The sequence below is a fragment of the Symphodus melops genome (genome assembly GCF_947650265.1).
Source record: "Symphodus melops genome assembly, chromosome: 18".
Lineage (NCBI taxonomy): Eukaryota > Metazoa > Chordata > Actinopteri > Labriformes > Labridae > Symphodus > Symphodus melops.
The window spans coordinates 15,667,636-15,687,986 of NC_136708.1; the positions used below are offsets into that span (position 1 = coordinate 15,667,636).

At 37.5% G+C, this 20,351-nt stretch overlaps 2 protein-coding genes across 2 annotated transcripts; both read right to left on the reverse strand.

The window, feature by feature from the left end:
* Nucleotides 1-724: 724 nt before the first annotated feature.
* On the reverse strand, nucleotides 725-8,031 carry LOC306839609 (14-3-3 protein beta/alpha-B-like). Its single transcript, XM_079368397.1, has 6 exons — nucleotides 7,927-8,031; nucleotides 5,796-6,106; nucleotides 4,304-4,427; nucleotides 3,166-3,329; nucleotides 2,513-2,608; nucleotides 725-2,157 (listed from the first exon to the last, which is right to left on the reverse strand). Exons 2-6 carry the CDS (start codon nucleotides 6,090-6,092, stop codon nucleotides 2,083-2,085), a joined length of 756 nt encoding a protein of 251 aa, XP_079224523.1. The 5' UTR covers nucleotides 6,093-6,106; nucleotides 7,927-8,031; the 3' UTR covers nucleotides 725-2,082.
* A 3,015-nt stretch (nucleotides 8,032-11,046) lies between these two features.
* Nucleotides 11,047-14,571, reverse strand: znf706 (zinc finger protein 706). Its single transcript, XM_079368398.1, has 3 exons — nucleotides 14,462-14,571; nucleotides 12,116-12,264; nucleotides 11,047-11,913 (listed from the first exon to the last, which is right to left on the reverse strand). Exons 2-3 carry the CDS (start codon nucleotides 12,248-12,250, stop codon nucleotides 11,818-11,820), a joined length of 231 nt encoding a protein of 76 aa, XP_079224524.1. The 5' UTR covers nucleotides 12,251-12,264; nucleotides 14,462-14,571; the 3' UTR covers nucleotides 11,047-11,817.
* Between the last annotated feature and the right edge of the window lie 5,780 nt (nucleotides 14,572-20,351).

Here is a 20,351-nt window from a genome sequence, read left to right on the forward strand (position 1 = left end):
GGCATCTCTCATAAGAGACTTTGTATTGAGTACATATTTGATAAGAAATGTGAGAGAAATCATTTCTAGGTTTTCATCAGTTAAACATTTTTTAGTAGGCCATTTTCTGATAGTCTCACAGACCCATAAACTTAACCATCTGCAGAGGGCAGCGTTGTCACTGAAATAGTGCTTTAATGTAAAATCTTAACTCTGCAGCCTTTTCTCAAGGTGTGTTTCTTCTAACTTTAGAGTTTAGATATTTCCCTGCTATAGAGCAAAATAGGTACTTTTACCAATAATGTGATATTTAAGTTCATCTGTTCAGCTTCAATAAGTCTAGACGTTTACACAAAATGTTATTCAGTGCATACCTTCTTCAAAACTGTACGGTAGCACTTTGAGATCTGTTGATGAAAAGGGCATTATAAATAAAATGTACTTCATTAAAACAGGAACCAAAGAAAATACTGGAGCACATTTAGTGTATTCTTAAGTTTCTACAAAATGTTTACAAAAGTTCTCAACTTAGGTGGAAACTAAATTAAATACTGAGCTTTGATCTAAAAGTGAGTTCTAAATTATACATGTGCTTTTTTAAGGCGAGATGGCCAAATGTACACTCCTAAGGATGAACATTCACCTAGAAGAGCTTTTTAGAATAGAACATCTATTATAATGTATATTTGGTAAAGTGTAAACATGTCATTGTGCATATACGGTACATGGAAGAAACAAACAGATGTAGCACAGAACACACCATTTTTTTAATGTTTTAATTCCACTTACATGAAAGCACATAACCAAATAACGTACTCGGAGTGTAACTTGCAAATTCTGAATCCTGCGTCTCATCTTTTTAGAACCAAGATACTGTAATAACAAGAAACCAGCACTACTTTGTAACTACTAAATGGTCAATACGTAGCTTTCTACCATGTTACTTTTAATAATCAGTATGTATTTAGCATTTGTTTTAGTTAGGGATTTTCTCACAATGTCCTTTCAAGAAAGGTTAATGTTACTGTAAATCACCTGGTCCAAGCTAAATGCTACACAGAGGAAAAAAACCAGCCAGTTTCAAAGAACAGCTAACCCTCATACCATACTACTGAGAACCACATACATTCCAGGAGTCAAATAAAGAGTCAAAGGGAATAGAATACACAAAAAGAAAATACAAAACACCTGAATAGAAAAAGAGTAGAAAGCCACATACGAGTGCATATGGCCAAAGTATCCTCTGCACTGCCGAAAAAAAGATAAACATTAAAAGTTACAGTATCAAGCCAGTTTGTGAAGTTGTTCTCTTTGTCTCAGGCTCTCTTTACCTTGTCTTGTCTTACTGAAAATTGCAGGAAATGATACAGTCTACATGTTTCACTGGGAGTGTAAAGATGTCAGAATGATGGAATGTAATCCTCTCAACCAAAGTTTAAACCACAGTTTTCACAAGTGGCCATTCACACGGAAAACCTTTCCTCAGCCTGAATGCACATTTGATACCGATGAGCCATGACATGTACCATCCATAAACATACTACCTGCTAAATTAGACACTGACAGGGTGGGATGGATACAAGCAATATAATAACAGACCTAAGGGAAACTGCAATCTACGTGATCACTGCAATCGTCAGATTAGACCTAAAGTTTAGAAAAAAGATTGTAAATCTTGAGTTCAAGTAACATCATATAAATTATCATAATTACAGTCAATTAACGTGTTTTTTCCTGAAACAGCAGTAATTTGCTATAGTGAATAAGGTCATAGAGCATGGTGCGGATTTGGATCTAAAGGAGGGATATTGTTTTAACTAGACCATGGACAAAAATTAAAATAAACATCCATTGGTTCACAAAATGAGTAATGAGCAAAACAAAAATATCTATTCCATTCTTTTTTTTTTTTTGTGGAGGTGCTCATACAATTAACAAACACACACTTCTATGTATCTGCACACACATACTGTACTTTACACATTGTGAGTGGAGTGTAAACATACATATCTGTGCATGTATGAGCAAACATCCACACACACACAACTTAGGCTGGTGAGAGGTAAAAAATGTGTGTTTCTGGTTTAAAATTTCCCCCAAAGTTCAGTTCTTCTCAGCCACCGGCTCCGTTTCCTCTGGCTCACCCTCGCCATCACCCTGGGTGTCAGACGTCCAGAGCTGTGACAGAAACAGAGAAAACAGGATTTTAGAGCGTACTTTGCATGTCAAATATTTAGCCAAGGTTTGACAAGTTACGGAAAATCTATGGACGCCTTTTTTTTTCCCATTAAAGGTTAAAAACTTTACCATGGCAATTAAGAAATGAAGTCACAGAAAATTGCAGAAGTCATGATGTTTTAAGTCCAAATTTACACTTTAAATATTCAACATTTGAAAATTATTGGGATATAATGTACATTTGTTTCAAATCAAGGTATTTAATCCCCTCTATATGAGACAAAAGAACCCAACACAACCCCCACAGAGGAAACAGACATGAGGAACGTGACCCGGTCAAAGATAAAACACTTACCGTCAGATTGTCACGGAGCAGCTGCATGATCAAGGTGCTGTCTTTGTAGGAGTCGGAGCTGAGGTTGTCCAGCTCACTAATGGCCACATCAAAAGCCTGGAGGAGACAGAGACAGCTGTCAATGTTAAAAAACAATAAGAAAAACAATAATAAATAAAAAAAATAAAAAAACTGTGCCAAAAATAAATTATCCAACGAGATAGATTGAAATAGACAGGCAGAGAAAAGAAAACAGAAAAAAAAATACACAAAATAAGCAGCCAATATATAAATGATACTACCACACATTGAGCAGCAGAAATGGTCAATGGACAAACCATATTTAATATCAACACTTTTTATAGCATCTTATATCACTGGAGAGGAAGCCACAACACCAAGTGAGTGTATATCTAGTTTAGTCGGATTCGTCATCTTGTAAATACACATGCCTTTACCAGACACTCTTTAACAGGTCTTTAAATATTTTGAAACACGTCAATACTAGCGTTCCTAAAAATGTGTTACGATCGCACAGACAGCAGCAGGTACAAGAACCAGGATAAATGTCTGCTTTAAAGAGAACTCGTGTGATACACTCGCCACCCTCCTGTCCTAGTTTTCACCCAAATCAGGACAGTAAAGAGTGATGTGAGAAGAAGGACGGGCGTTACCGTTTTGGCCAGTTCGCAGGCTTTCTCAGGTGAGTTGACGATCTCATAGTAGAAGACAGAGAAGTTAAGAGCGAGGCCGAGGCGGATGGGATGTGTAGGCGGCATATCAAGTTCAGCAGTTTTTAATGCATCATCGTAGGCCTTTTGTGAGCTCTTGATGACTTCTACAGATAAGATAGACAGATCAAGAGGTTAAGATACTGGGACATTCTGCTTTTACAGTCACAACCATTTTTAACAAAAAGATGCAAAAACAGATCCTACAAAGTCAACACCAAAGACAATGAGATTACTATCACAGGGGGTTAAGACACAAACATTCACATTCAAGAAATCTACGATCAAATTGGTTAAAATCAGGAAACAGGTCTTTTCAAATGATTTATCTATGACAATCAACAATTCATCACTGCAGCTCGAGCAGTACTAACAAGAACTAATTTCAGTGTCATTTTAAATACACTACTCACAATAAGTTAGGGGGATTGTGAGGATCTCAGTGGGTTTCATACATAAGGTGTTTGTTTCACTACAGTGCTTTTTTGGGATAGAGAGGCAATTGTATTAAGGTGATAAACTCATTTTCTATTTTCCATGACATGGTCTCACTGTGTACAGGGAGCCTTACATACTGGGGCAAATACCCAAAAATACAAAAAGAAAACCCTTTTCAATGTGCCATTAATTTCAACATTCTGGGGGTATAAAAAGATTGTATTGTCAAGTCATTCCCAGTTCATCATCAAGCAGCCATGAACACACGTCACTGAACGGACGAGTAGCGCCACCTGGCTGTAGCGGACCTTCAGTACAAGACACCGCTTTGACTGTCTGCAGTAGGCACAAAACCGTGTGACATGGACAATGCAGCAGAGGTCTAATATCCTGTTCTTATTCATTCACTCATGTAAATAACATTATCCCTAACTTATTGTGAGAAGTGTATTTTGACAAATCTACCATTTAGGAGGAATTTTTCATCAAATATGCCTGTTAAGCTTGCCGCAGTCTCCAAAGATACTACATAAACACCTGTCCTTGTTGCCGTGGTAACCCATTCATCATTGCAAAATCTATGGTCTGCTCAACTTGTAAATTTCTCCGCTTGCGAGATGAATAAAGGATTATCTTAACTTACCCTGCCTTTCGTCGCCACAGGCTACCTCAGCCAGGTAGCGGAAGTAGTCTCCCTTCATCTTCAGGTAAAAGACTTTGCTGTCAGATATTTTCGCACCACTGATCAGATGATCGTCCAGCAGCGCCTGCAAATGAGAATGTCCAATACATGTGTTGAAATGTGACAAGTGCAACACACACTGTAAATAGCAACTGCAGGATGTAAGTGAAGGGTTTTTTTTTTGGGGGGGGGGGGGGGGGGGGGGGTTTTAACACTCCCACTGTGACATCACAAGTAGAGCAAATTTGAAACAGAGCATTTTTCCCCCGTCTTGTAAAACTTATGCAGACCACAAACAAAAGGACTGGATTGGTTTAGTTCATATTTTGTGGGTCGGTAGACACCCAGGTTACCATAATATACAGTATGTTCAAAAACACTGTCAAAGTGGATTTTTCATATGTCCCCTTTAAGGTTAATGCAGATTTTGTCTGATTAAATTAGTATTTGATTCTTGATATTTGTTTAAAGAGATTATTGCAGAGTATTAAACATTTGTTGTGACTGACAGAGCAGGGTTTTATCTTTGTGGGAGGATAAGAGAGCTCTGTGAGATTATCATGAGGAGAGAGAGCGCTCAGAGATGGATAAAAGGACTCCGTCTTAAAAGTATATTTATGCAATCATTCTATAACACAGACGGAGCATCAAACCCTTGCAATAATATATAAATATAACATCTGTATTGGACCAGCACATCAGTAAATAATGTGGCATGAACTGATATCAGTAGCAGATGCATATCTGTTGAGTCACCTCAATTTAATGCTGGCATCAAGTACACAGAACTACTGATTCAGAGAATAGGCTTTTTTAACAGATGGAAGAAGTCCCCTGTTGGACAAACTCTGATCTGTTTTCATGATAATACGTCAGGGAAAATGTTGGCAGTGTGAGAGAATTTTACCAAAAGAAGTTAAATAAACAAACATTGTCATCGGTTAGCGACAAAATTGCAGTTTTAACATCATTATTGGCATTGGCCCTTCTTTTCACTCAAAAAAGTCTCAATGATGTTTTTAACTAGGCCTATTTCATCATTTTTTAAAATAGTTTTCTCCGAGTTTGTAAAATATCACAGGCTGGACATGCGTTGGAGTCCACCATCCCTTTTATGTTCTAACATGCTCATAGAACCTTTGGGTTGAGTAAATAGGTTGATAACCAACTCCATAGGACCATGAATAAAAGTGAGTGGACACTTGTGGGGATTATCATGCAGCTCTACAGAAGCATTAATGACAGACTACTTTGTTACATTTAACCTCTGGTAGTAAGTAAGTTTAAATGGCCTTAACAATGTGATAGGATAAACTGAAAAATTATGACTAAATGGTACTTGAAAATATTTAATTTTATAAGCAATCATAAAAGATAACATCCCTTGTAAACAGTTGAACCAAAATCTTCAACAGAAATAAATAAACATCCAACCTCCTTCTGTGTTTCTTACCAGGACTTCGAGGCAGATATCCTTCAGCTCCTTCTCAATCTTCTCCCTGTACTCCTTGGCCAACGCTAGCTTCTTCTCGTCGTCGGTTGTCTTCTGCTCTATGCTGGAAATCACCCTCCAGGAGGACCTCCTGGCCCCCACCACGTTCTTGTAGGCAACAGAGAGCAGGTTGCGCTCTTCATTGCTGAGCTCCGCGCCTAGCTCTGTAACACACTTCATGATGGCAGCCATGTCATCATAGCGCTCAGCCTGCTCGGCCAGTTTGGCCTTCTGTACCTGCTCCTCCTTTTCTGCCATGGCTCCTGTGTGGGCTGAGGGAAGGAAGCACACGGGAGAGGGAGTTAGGAGGGACAAAAGAAAAGAGCAGTTGGATTAGGAGGACAGAGGAGAGCGCATTGGGGGAGGGCAGAATCCAGATGAGAAAGAGAGGAACAGTATGATGATGGGAAGAGGACCCTCCCCTCTCTCTTAGATTATTTAACCTGAGTGATAGAAGATAGATAACGCCTTGTCCTTCCGTCCTTCCTGCTCAGCTTCCTGTCTAACCAGATTTCTCAGAAAAACCTGGTTTTCGGTATGCATGTAAATACACATTTTAATTTAAAAAAGAAGACCCATAAATAGTCAAGAATATTAGATTTCTTTTTCATTTTCACTAAAATCCCATTAGGTACTTGATATTCATCCCTTTATTTTATGCAGAAATCTCAGAGGTTCACTTTCTCTTTTTTTAAATACTAAATGCATCTTGGGTGTGTCCACAAGTTTTGTGTTTTTTGGATTTCGACCAGCTTGGCTCATCGGCACTCGCAGACTGGCTCAGACTTGATTTACACTGATGACTAAATGTACTGGGTAAGCAAGACATAAGCAATCTAACAGGAGAAAGTGGTATACTTGTACAGCAGGCCTGAGTCAAAATAGTTTCTCCAGACTACTCTAAGGATAAATTATCAACTTTATTGATCCCCCAATAGTGGAAATGTAGTTTTAGTAAAAAATTGTCATCACAACTACCCAAGGTGACCCATAGAGGGTGCTGTAGTGGGTTGCAACCAACGTACTAGCTTTCCTATTTAATTATCTTGCAAAGCCTTTTTTTCATTCAAATCAATACATTATGCGTTTATTAAATTAAGCAATACAAGATTACTAACTGCCAAAATGTCAGTCTTCAAGCTGTGTTTGTGTATTTTTGCGGGGAACCAATATAATAATTTTATAAAAAACTAATCATTTGAGAGAAAACATGTTACATAATTTAATGTATGTATTATTGTCAAGAAAGTATTGACAATAATACAGGTGAGGCAAAATAGACGTAATCTATAACATATAACGAATAATTATTATTCTCATGATATATACACACACGCATAGAAAAAAAACATAATTTGAAAATGACTGCTTACCAGCTGCCGTCTACAATGTAGTAATGTTACTAAGACTATGAGGCCAGCATTTCTAAAATCCCACGACCAGTGAGTCAGATTTGCCAGCACGCAGACACCTGCACCCTTCTGAGGAATGTTGGCCACCCAGTTTCACGTCACACGAGCATGCACGCGCACGTACACACCTGCCCACTGAGCTACCACTGTATACGGGAGGGGTTCAAATCGTCAAAGAACAGCCTACTACATTAATTAGCTTTTTTTTATTATTTTGTATTACATGCGAACAAATGTTTCAATAAATCTGAAGATGGCGGATAAAAAACCCCGTAATGGTGTCACCGAATCAGATCAACTACAATGAACGGAGCCTAGCTTAGTTTGGTTCAAAGTGAACGCCCTTTTTTCCATTTCCCGGAACACAGAACCAAAATGTAGGGTTTTTTGAGCATCAAGACTATATTTGAGGTTCTTCCATCCGTAGTAAATATTGCGTAAAACCGAATGCTGTATTCTAAACAGAGTCAGGAAAGGAAATAGATAAAGTACGGCATCGCTTCCCATTCAGTAAGAGCCGAACAATGACTGAGCAGCGGCGCATCACTGGTTTTCTCTTACGGTCACAGTAGCAACGATTCATGCGGAATTAAAAGGGTTCCCTCAACACAAGACGACATTACAAAGATTTCCCGTCGAAAATAGCATTGATTATGAGCGATAAGTAAGTTTCTACTGACCTGTGAATGTCTTTAGACGATGCTGTTCCTGACTCCCGGCCGCACAGCTGATGATCTCTCCCGCTCATCCACGGGGTTTCCCTCCAATCAAAGACACAGCAGCAGGGTCGCACCGGGACGAATGACGTCAGACTGGGTTGCTAGGGAAACCATCTTTTCAGGCTCGTTTTTAAGCTGTGAGAGTGGGTACTTGAAACATTTTAAACCTTTACGTTGCATATTTTACATTCAGAGTTACGTGTAACCATTTGAATTGTATTTGCTTTAGTTGTATTATTTCAAGAACGTGAAAAAAAGGGTTTGTTCCCCAAAGACCGCAAAGACTTCTGGGATATGTAGGCCTAGCTCATGTATTTTATCCTTTGGGTTTTCAAGATTAGAAAGATTCTAAATGTTACAGATAAATATAGAATTAGAAACCGATTCTGCACAAGAAAAAGGACAGAAAACTATATACTGCGTCATAGTTAAATCGAATTAATCAATAAATAAGTCCAGGATAAACGAAATCCAACCCGGAAGTGAGAGAGGTCTCGCTTTAGATCCCCTCTGCACAAGTGTCCTACATACTAGTAGTTGCTATAGAAACTTGGTCATCTGGGCATACATCGATGGACAAAACTCCATATGCAAGCCCTTTGAGTTCAGTTTCACTATTATCGTAAATTGATGATTAGCAAGAGCAAATAGACAATTTAGAACCTATGTGTTACACACAGTAATCTGCAAGTCTATTCATGTAGTAAATAAATAAGTGAGATAACACTTGACTTTTAACTAAAGCAAGTTATGTTAATGATGTTTAGACATATCATTAAGCACTGGTTAAATCTACTGAGCCCATCTGACAGGTCACAGAGTATATAACCCTGATCATATATTTTATACATACAAAGCAACAATACATTTAATCTGTGTTTAAATCCTGTGTTTGTCTAAGTAAAGTACATTTTTCTTCTCCAGGCTTCTAAGGAACTTTACACCACTGTGATAAGGTGAACAATTTTAGTAGTAAGCCATTGCCCCAAGTAGTCTAGTCAAGCACTATCTTTATCGAGTTCAGCCTATCACACAATAATGTCAACTGGTCTGTCTTTCTAAATTTATGGAAAAATAGTGTCATCAAAGGTTCTGTGAGAGTGTTAGTATATAGGAAATCTCTGGGACTGTCAGGCAGAAAATATTCCATATAGTTAAGTCTATGATCACAGAAATCCACATCAGCCTTCTTCAAAGCAGATACATTATTTGTAAAAAGATTATGCTAACAGTAACAAATATTAATGAGATGATGCAATATGAATGAAATTGATGATCACAACATGTTATTTTTACCAAACAAACCAAAAACACTCAGTAAAAGTATAGGTTGAACTGGAGGTATACAATCAGCTATTTCAGCAATAACATGTTGTGAAAAAACATGGCGTGTCTCAATCAGTTTCTTTTAACATGTTTTTTTTAAGTCAGGAGAGAAGAGAGGAGAGAGAGGGAATGAAAATCATATTTGAACAATTACTGTTTATGATTTGATTATGATTTTTTTTAGCTTTAGCTTGTATGATAGTGAAGAGAGTAGTCCTTAGTTTGCCTGTCCGTTCATTGTAGTGAGACATACACCTTGAAATAGATTATATATTGGTTCTGTGAATACTAATTAAATATATTACGAAATAAATGCAGCCTAATTTATTTTTTGTTTGAGCTTATGTGCCTTATATTTCCTATTATTGAATAGCAAGACAGTGGAAAAAAAGATATCATGCACAAGTATGTGTATCAGTAAACGGGTCCATGGTTTATTCTTCTGTGCATAACAGGACACCACATACAGTATCTTCTGTCACTGAGTCAGAGTCTGAAAACATCTGATGCATCAATCATGGTAGGGGAAAAGTGGCCAAAGGAAGTGAGAGCTTATTGTTTGATTTACAGCTGGTAAAGTGAGTAATGGGTTCAAACTGGATTTATTGTTTGTTAATGAGACACAGACAGAGCATTCATTAGTCATTTCCTGCTGTCAGCAGCAGGCTAATACAGGGCGTTGATGACAGTATCATGTTCAACATTACACCATCAATACATTTATTTTATTATAATTTGCTTCAAAGTTCTATTTTATAAAGTGGTATTTCCTTAAAATAGTCATCAGCTTGATGCTTTCATTTTGACTTTACATGTTAATAAAAATATAATTTAACTTCCGTTATGTATTTATATATATAAAGTGCACCCACGTTGCTGGGCTGTTGATATACATAGTGCATTATGTCCTGCACATTGGAGAGGATTTTCTTGAAATGCCAGTCAAGTGTTGAAAACTACAAATGCAGCAAATGTTAAAGTTGAAAGAGATGTGTAGCGTTAGTCTGATCAATATTCTGTCCAGTTGAAGGATCATTTATTATTTATATCACCTCCTCGGTGATGTCCAAGTCAGCTGTCAATTATTGTCTGTGAGTCTTCCGGTCTTACCTTCAGCCAGATATTTGAGCTCTAAAAGTGGCAAAATGACATCTGACATCCTGAGATAAACACATTTACATAATAGAATAATTATATTCTCTCTTTTCACAAAGCTGTAGATATATCGTATCAATTTAAAATGTTAATAAAAGTAAACGTGTCAATAAGCGCTTGTAATATTTACAGTAAAACATAGCCCCAACAAGCTATAAACAGACAGGCAGACTGGAAGAATCTATACTATCTATAATCTAATCAAACATGATTAAATTGTATTGCCTAGTAAAAATCAGAGTATCTATGTAAAATGTGTCTGTTCTGCAAAATAACCCTCTATCAGAGTATTTTAAATTATTTTACTATATTTATTTTATATTCTGTTACTTTGGATCACATTTTTGCACTAGCTGATGTCATTAATGAGCTTTTTTAAGTTTTAGATTCTGCCTTACTCAAGCAATTGTATTTTCCATTTTCATGGTTTGAGCATTGTTGGATGGACTCAGCAAAGAAAAGGTTTTATAACCAATTTACTTCACTGTAATTGTTGCATGTTTAATAAAATGACTGACTAAAACCTTTCATGCAACCTACAATCAACTGTAAGTATGGCGTTTCCTGAAAAGAAAAAAAAAAAAACACGAAAAGCAGAAATACAACAAAGTAAAATTTAATAAAATGCTATAATTCATCATTGGAGCATACATTCATTTTCCAAGCATAAAAATGTTGCTGACAAGCTCCTGTAAATTTATAATTAACTGACAATTCATTTAGTATCTTGGAAACAGCTATAGCTAAATTTCACATTCGCAAACATGAAATTAGGATTAGCTAGATGACAGATTACAGTAGCAGAACATGGCAGACAGCGCTGTGGAGGTGTACCATATTTAGTATGACAGAAAATCTCACTGCCTCATTTTGATTCAATACTCAAAACAAGATGAGGTCACAATTTTCATTGCATTGATTGCAGCAAATTAGATTTCTCCCATCCAGTCCTAAACTAAGCTTCATTCAAGGACACTGTATGAGTTTATACTCATGTGGTAAATTTGTTCTGAAGGTTTAATCAGACATTAGAACCATCAATGTTTCAGATTAAGACAACTAGCAGCAAGATATTTTTTTATGTGCATGACACATTAGGGCAGTGAGGAGTCTGTTCTGAGATTAGACTGTTTCTGGTTTGTACAGGTCTTCATCGCTCCTGAACTGACAGCCTCATTAATATTTAGTGTTCTCAAACCAGACTAGATGGGAGGAAGCATTGCATCAAGGGAAACCAGGCTCATTCAAAGCCTAAATTAAGATGACAGCTTCATGTTGGTTACATCAAATCATGTGATGCTGCCAGACTGAGGCGAGTGTGGAGTTGGTGCTGGGCCTTGGAGAATTCAGTTTGGTATCCAGTGTGACCGTTTAAGCTTCCACTCCCTCTAACTCCGGGGGCAGAGGGGATTTCGGGTGTTTGCTCTCAAAGTGCTGCTTGAAGGTTTTCGGGTCGGGCATCTGAGACTGCAGGACGGATAGATATCCAGCAAAAGACGATGTTGTACTTCAGGAAATGGCAAAAGTCTTGTAATTGGTTGTAAATACAAATTCTAAGTGATCAACCAAAAAGGACCAAATAGCAGCAGAATTAACACATTTAAGTAGAAAAAAAAGACAACCTGGACTCAGTTTATTTTTTGAAGGTCACTTTGGAGTTCCTACTCACCTTGCACACAGCGCAGGTGAACACAAGCGCTGCCTTGGCTGCTGTCTTCTGATCATGACCCTTGGCCTTCTTCATGTCAGCCTGCTTTTTGGCATTTTTCTGTTGAGACTGAATCTTCTGGTGCCCACGTGCCATTGTCACGGTAAAGCCTAAATATGAGGAGGACAAAGGAATTTGTGTTCAACAATGTACGTCAGTGGACACAGATCTCGTTTTCATTATTTGGTAGTATTAGTGAAGGAGACTTTTTAACAGTAAACGTGCAGTTTAAACTCATTCTGTATCATTTTATTCACAAGGGGTTTCTCAAATAAGACTATAATTGTTGTTATTATTATTATTATTATTATTGTTAATGATGGGAATTTGATGTCGGAAGGTTGTATTGTGTTTGGTTAAAACCAGCATTGCAGATGAAAACATCTGACGCTCATTAATTCTTTACTGTAAAATGTATAATCTGGCATTTCCCTAGAAAACAGGCAACTCAACATTTGACTAAATGCAGATTTCTGAGTTTCAATTTTGAAGGAACTGTGGAAAAGTAGAGACGCAAGTCAACAAATTATAAAACAAAAGTCTATCATTTTCACAAGTCTAAGCATAAAATGTCACAGACAGTGCTTCACGCGAAACATAGTTAGTAGTAGCACCATGCTTAACATTACATGAAAGTAGTAGAGGGTTCATTAATGTAAGACACTAAGGGAGGAGACCAGTTCCAGGTTTTAACAGGCAAGATGGTAAGCCCGTTTCTTGGAACAGGACCAGGTTGGACATGTTGTTACAGATTTATTTGATATTGAGATTTTTGTAAGGGAGTTGCATCGGGGAAGGATACAAGTTCTCTCTTGTCCTGACCCTCACAGTCATTTACACAGATTATTTTACTGCCTGGTCGTAGAAAGTAGTTTCTTTTATCCACTATCAATAAGATCCTTATGAAGGCTTAGGGCAGTCGTTCACAACTGGTGGGTTGAGCTGTTTTATGTGTAGAGCAAAGGTATGCCTGGAAAACAAAAGCGTTAAAAATTCTATGAAGCACTTTCACCTTGTTTTGTCGCATATTTCATACTAAAGTCCAAACTGCACAATTATTCATTAAATAAAGCTCACTGATTGAAAAAATAAATCACTGAAAAAATCCTGATATTTGAATTTTTGATTTCTCTCGAGTTGGTGGTGGGTATGTAGGATAGACCAGGTGCAAACCACTGGTTGAAGGGGATACTGGTTAAAGTTAGGGAAAGTATGCATCTGCCACCTAATAGAGAGACAATGGGCCCCAACTGTACAGACTTTTTTTTATAACTATATATATATATAGAGTAATGTCCAACAAATATCACCTTAACCACCTGATCATCAGAAATTACCTTTCTAAGGATTTAGATTCTGCTTTACTGTATTTTTAATGTTCATGGTTTGAGCATTGTTGGATGGACTCTGGAAAGTAATGGTTTTATAACCAACCTGCTTCACTGTAATTGGTGTGCATACATTTAATAAAAAGGACTTGTCATACAACCTACGATCAACATTCCTGAAAGGAAAAAAAAGAGGCAAATATACTGTATGTTTGGTAATGTTCAACAAATATCACCTTAACCACTTTACTTAATATGACCACGCTCCCATTCAGAGAGTGACTCTGAAGGTCTAAGAACCTACTGTATGTGGCCTATTGACAATACAGACTTACTATACTCGCAGCCTCTATAAATAGTTTGGTGTTGATCAGAATCGTTTATTGTTGTTGTTGTTTAGCTCATGACAATCTGCATAAACGGCTTACACTCTTTAAGATAATGTAATAATCAACAGCATTGGATGTCTTGTCATTTCCCACACCATTTTCTATTGGTTCTTAGAACAATATAATAATATAATACAATGTTCTGAGGTGGTTATAATCATTCTACGGCTAAATATTTTTAAGATGTTTGCAAAACGAGAAAATAAAAGATAAATTATGAAGTTAACAGCAAGCTATCTGACATATTATTCTCCGTGTTTTATTTTAAAGTGTTGGGGGGGGAAATGGCAACACTTGTCTACTCGAGATTACAACACATCTGGGTCATATCCAGGGAGATATATTTTCAGGTTTGTTTTCCTCTCCACTGATTCTCTCCATCTTTAATCCTGGACTGAGCTCCAGATGACAATAAGGTAAAATAAACGTGGGTTAGCTTAGCTCGATGCTACACCCTGCTATCTGCCACAACAACAAAAAACCGTTAGTCTAACGGCTAACCTTGTGAGAGTTATTTCATACTGTGGGTTCAGTCAAACATCCGTAACACGTTCAAGCTTTTAAAATAGCACAATGGAATAAAATCTTACCTCCTAAAACAACAATACGTGTCTGATGGCTGGGTACACAAAATCAAGTGACAGCTGCCCAGCTCTCAGACAGCTGAAGGAGACTGTTGCGTTCAATGACAGTTGGAAAATACGGCTTCATTGGTAAACGTAATAGTTCCCATAGGCTACCTCTAAATTTAGAGGTCGCCAATTTGAAAGATGAATTGAAGATAGAAAATGTTTGAGGAGCACTACCGTACTTTTTGTGAATTGCAGATAAAGCGAGAGCAGAACAGCTATCATTGGCGTGTTTATTTGAGAGAGATGAAAAAAGGTAATATAATGATGAAGAGTTATGGAGAAGTTATGGTCTCACAACGCACTGTTTTTGCAAAGCATGATAAAGAAACTAAATGAACAATTAAATGAATCGCGCAAATATTGAGTTATAAACTAATTGTTTACGACAGTGAAGGGGCCCATCAAAGCAGCGGTTGGGCTGTCAGACTATGCCAAACTGCTCACATTGGAAAGTTTGCCCCCTAGTGGCTGAGTTTAATATTTACAATATAATGAAATTATTTACGTGAAGAAACTAGTTATGCAGAATTACTGTATATAAAATTAGACTGTTATCTCCGATTGTAAAAGGCTTTCAGTTAAGTGCTTAATGCTGATCTAAACTTGGAGGCTATGTTTAATTTAGGCCTTCTACTTTATACATAATGTTTGTGATGTCCACATTATTAATACATGTTATACCAGGCTTTCATTGTTTCACCTCTCACTTCCTGCACCTGACCCTCATCTATCTCCCCCTTCCTGTGCTACCCCCCATACTCTTTCCCTGCCTGCACTGTCCTCTCTGTCCCTTCCTGTTCTTTCCGTGCATGCACTGTCCCGACTGTTTCTCTGTCTAATGAGCAAAATTTGACATGAACTGTAAAAGAGTTCCATCTAAGTTTATCTCATCTCAGTAAAATTGTTTTAATTTGAATTTCCCATATATGTCACATTGTACGTATGTCTTTTAAAGTTTTTATACAGTTCTAAGATTGTAGTTTGCCAAAATCATATAACTTTGATATTATACATACAACAATTTTGTATGTGAAGTTACTGTCTTATAAAGTACTTGTAAGTAAAGTAATTAAAGTAAAGTAAAGTAAAGTAAGTAATATTTACTAGGGATCTTGTACTTGCTTTGACTTTCATGCATTTAACATACAAGTTTCAGATAAAAATATAAACATTGTATAAACATTTTCTATTTCTTTTCCAACAAGATTAAATCCCTCAAAATCAATGCAGTATATTCTTTATACTACCTTAAATAGTAGTAGGCATTGTCGACTACAAACCAAGATTTGGTCCCTTGATGGACTGGTTTATTGGTTTGTGTTTCTCTTTTAGTTTGTTTTATTTATTGCTATATGCCAACCATGTTTCTTTACTTTCTTGTACTACATCAATATTATTTTTGTAAACTTATCTCTGCTTGGCCTGACTGTTGTTTACATGTTGTTCTCCTGAACTGCTGCCTTTGATTTGTTTGTCAAAGCACTTTGTAAACACCTGTTTTTAAGTTTTTATAACCTATAAATAAAGGTAATATTATTATAAGTGGTATTAGTATTAGCAGAAGCATTACTAAGTGTAAAGTGTACCTAAATCTCTTAAAGACAAATTAAAGGCTTTAATTACAAGTCAGGAAAGGTGATCCCTCAAAGCAACACCAGGGGGCAGGACATGCTTCAGTGTGTGTGTGTGTGTGTGTGTTTTCTGGGAGATTCCAGTGAAACACCAGGATTTCATAATGATTTGAGTGTTTAGCATCTTCATCATATTCACTGCTGAACTTTACAGAGTGACCATGGGTGCTCAAACACTAATGCTGATATATTTCAAGTCATGATTGTAGCATTGGAATACCTGAATAATCATTAAAACAGTCTTAAACGAAAGACTTACTTTAAATTCTGCTTGTCAATTCAAGTTATTATTTAGCATTAAAATAATATTCATAGCTGTACAAAGACAAGTGGATGGATTCTGGTGCTGCATTCGATTCGATTTGTATCTGTTCTATCTGTGACTCTGGTTCTGCTGTCAGCTGAGAACAATGAAGCTCTCATCTCTCTATTTGACTACATTCAGCTAATATGCAAATGAAAAGAGACTCCAGTTATCACATGATGAAAACATCGAGTCACACATTAAACTTCAGTCCGTTAAGAAAAAAAAAAACGATATACCTATTGAATTTTTATTACAGAAAACGAATGTAAACGAAAGTCCAGAACGTAGGACAGAATTTATTTGATTAATTTTATTGGAAATCTTCCAGACTGTAAGGTGTAAGGCATTGCTTATTGAAGAGAAATGTTATCATTGTGAGAAAAGTCTCCCGTCAGCCATTGTTTCTCCCACCACTGCACCTTCCTGCTTCCTGATCTTTTTTCCTCATCATAAAAGGAGAAAAGAGGGGGGAATATCTCTCAGGAGAGAAGGGTGTGATTATGCTTTCAGGAGGGGGCGAAAAGTTGAAAAAAAAAAAAAGAAAGAAAGGAGAGGGGTGCGATGACAAAAGCCACACATTGCTTGAGTTTCCCCACCCTGCAGGATGTTGTGCAGGGACTTGCTAGCTTTAGGTTTTGGGGTGAGGTTGTGCAGCCTGAGGGGCCTGAGTGAAAGCAAATCTTCCAGGTGTCAGCTATTCAATGATAGAGGAGAATATTATATGGCTGGCTATTGTGCGCATGAATGAACAGGGGTTTGCCGCAGACAGCCTGAGACTTTTTTCCCCCATTTGGGTCTTTTCCTCTTGCCAAGAGGGCTTTCAGGTTCACTTTCAGCTTAGGTAGATTGTTTGTTAGCGATCCTGTTTGGTGTGAATAATATTGTAACTGACCAACTGCAGTTTTTAGAGAAAGGGATTCCTTTCAAGAGGGTAAATCAATGAGAGGAGATTTTTTAAAGATGAAAAATAACCTAAACTTGGTTATAAAACAAAAAAACCAAAACTTGACAGGAAAAGGGGGTAAACGTCTGTCAGAGGTGAGTGTGACCTCCTTGTTTCTCTGAAGGCTGTTGAGGGAAGAGGAAGTTGAAATTCATCTTCCTCATTGGTTTGCACTTTCCCTTTATTCCAAACAGGTTTTGCTACAGTCCACTGCTGCAGCGGCATCATGACATGCCACAATGCTGCCAGACCAGTCGGACCGTAAACACACGAGCCATGACACAGTCACAACAAATCCCACATGCTGGTAACTTTCACTGATGCCTTAAGAGGCCTTGTAACACGTGTGATGATTGACATATATAGCACGCACACATGCCCACACAGGGTTTTCATTTCTGTTGGTTTTCACAGTTTATTTGGGTAAGAAAAATCCATCAAGCAATAAAACCAAAACCATTCATCAATGATTCAATCTTTGAGGGGGAAAGGTTAAATCAAAATTATGCAATGTTATTTTAGTACTTTATTAAATCTGACCATGGATGTCCTAAAGATCCCATCAGGCGGGGTAACTATGCCCTCAGGGGAGAAAAAAGTTAATTTCTTACCTCTACACTCGCAGTATTATGCGTAGGGTGCGAGTGAGTTAGAGGTGAGGCCTGTTGTCGGTCAGACAGAGGCTGATTGTGAAGGTGGTGACAGCGCTCAGTCACACACATTACAGCAGCGGCTCTCTGATATTTGGACACTCTGTCGCTGCATTGAAGTTGAAGCAGCAGTATTGGCTCTAAAGTCAGTTTCAACAAAAGTGCTTTGAAATATGAAAATTTCAAACTTGAGTTTGTTTTCCTGAGTATATGTTTACCTTTTAATTTTGTTCTAAAGGTAGGGTGCACAGCTTGTATTTTGCACATAGACTCATGACTCGTGAGTTTTCCACAGGCTCAAACTAAAATAGAGCAAGGTATCTAGATGCACAAATTTCATATTGCATATTGTTAATTGACTCAATTAACAATATGCAGTGTAACTGGCTTGCCATTTCTGTTTTTTGATATGTGTTTGATAAGTTTGATATGTTTAAGTTGCCTAAGCATCAATACATACACCAGAATACTGGAAGAGCTGATATTATGAAATGAGCACCAACATCTTGTTATTGATAGGATAACCTTAATCTTAAACTAAATCTGCATTAATCAATGGTCCTACTTTCATTTAAAGCAGAGTTACTTCAAAGGGATGGTTTTACGTCTGTTTTTTATTTTTTATTTAAAGGATACTGTTTTTACTAAAATGGACAAATCTAATATGTTTTTATGTTTTTAAATACAGAAACAGTAACTGGCTATAATTGCATCTTAGCTCTAAAAATGAGTTTGATGGGGGCACGCATTGCGCACGCTCCGATGCATCAAGGCTACAGTCCTCGTGCGGGTGACCCGTGGCAACTTTACCGTATGTCTCTTCCCACACTCTCTCTCTCTCTCTCTCCCCACGGTCCGACTCTATCCACTGGCCTGTCCAATAAAGGCTGAAAAGCCCATAAATAAACCTTTAAAAAAATATATACTTTGATGTTTAAATCATCGCACCTGATTTCAGCTATCAAGGTCTCCGTCATGACTTTAAACCTGAAGCTTTCGTACCTGTACTTTGACAGCCCCTACTACCCTCCTTTAATCACTGTCGTCCACCTGGTCAAACACATTAACACACACACACACATGCACACACAAACACACACACACACACACATCTAGCTGTCTCAGCTGTGAGTTTCTGCACTGACACAGGTAAACATCAGACTCCTAATCCTGACCAAGTCCAGACAAGCTGCATAAAAACTCCAAGTATGTAGGAGACATCGTTCACCTGAGTAGGACACACACACACACAAACTACACACAAACTGCACACAAACTGCACACACACACACACACACACACACACACACACACACACACACACACACACACACACACACACACAAACAAAAATGCACAAACACAGGTATTCTGTGGCCCCTGACTTTCCAGTCTTGCCCATGCCTGCTTGTGGCAGCTTGCACGGTAGCCTCCTAACTGTTCCAGCTGTCATATCTCCACATGGCAGACATTCCTGCAGGGAGAAGTGATTTAGAGAAAGTTAGAGAACAGATTATACACAACAATTATCTTGATTAACACAATCCAAACATACTTTTTACTTTGCTTCAAAGAATGAGCACCTGTGACAAGCCTCCATTCCCTAAAGGACTCAAACCATTCGCGTGTCTCTGAATAATAGTTTCTGGTAGTTTTGTGAGTCTGTACTTTCTTTTCTCTTTTTGTTTTGTGTCTCTTTACAATCATATGGAGACTCTTCAAAATAGTTTTACATGTATCTGTGACTCTTTATGTAAAGTTTTGTCAATTGTTCTATTTATACTTCCCACTTTTGTCTTTGTTGTTTAATATTTCGATATAATTTTTGGGCCTTTATTTTAGAGATACAGTCGGACAATGGATAGAGTCAGAAATCTGGGGAGAGGGAGGAGACTGACATGTGGGAAAGGAGCAACAGGTCCAATCCCAACTTGGACCTTCCATCTTTGAGGACTGAGCCTTCGTATGTGCAGCTAGGCTACCAGACCAGCATTTTTCTTTGTAGATGTTTTTCTCACTTAATATTGGTTTGAAGTTTTTACTGGGTTGAAAAAACTGCAATTTTTGGTACTTTTGTATGTTTGAGGAAGTGTAAATTACTTTGTGGTGGTTTTGTATTGTACACCTTTTCTTATCTGTAGTGGTTTTGTGCAAGTTTAGCATCACTTAATAGTTCTTTTGTATACTCTCTGAAGTTTTTTTTTACAGTCGAATTGTCTTTTTACTATCCAACAAGAAACATCAACTTTAATTTGGACAAGTGGCCTGAAGACCTGGAAGACAAAGGAGCCTGCACTGATTTTTCATATTTCTCCTT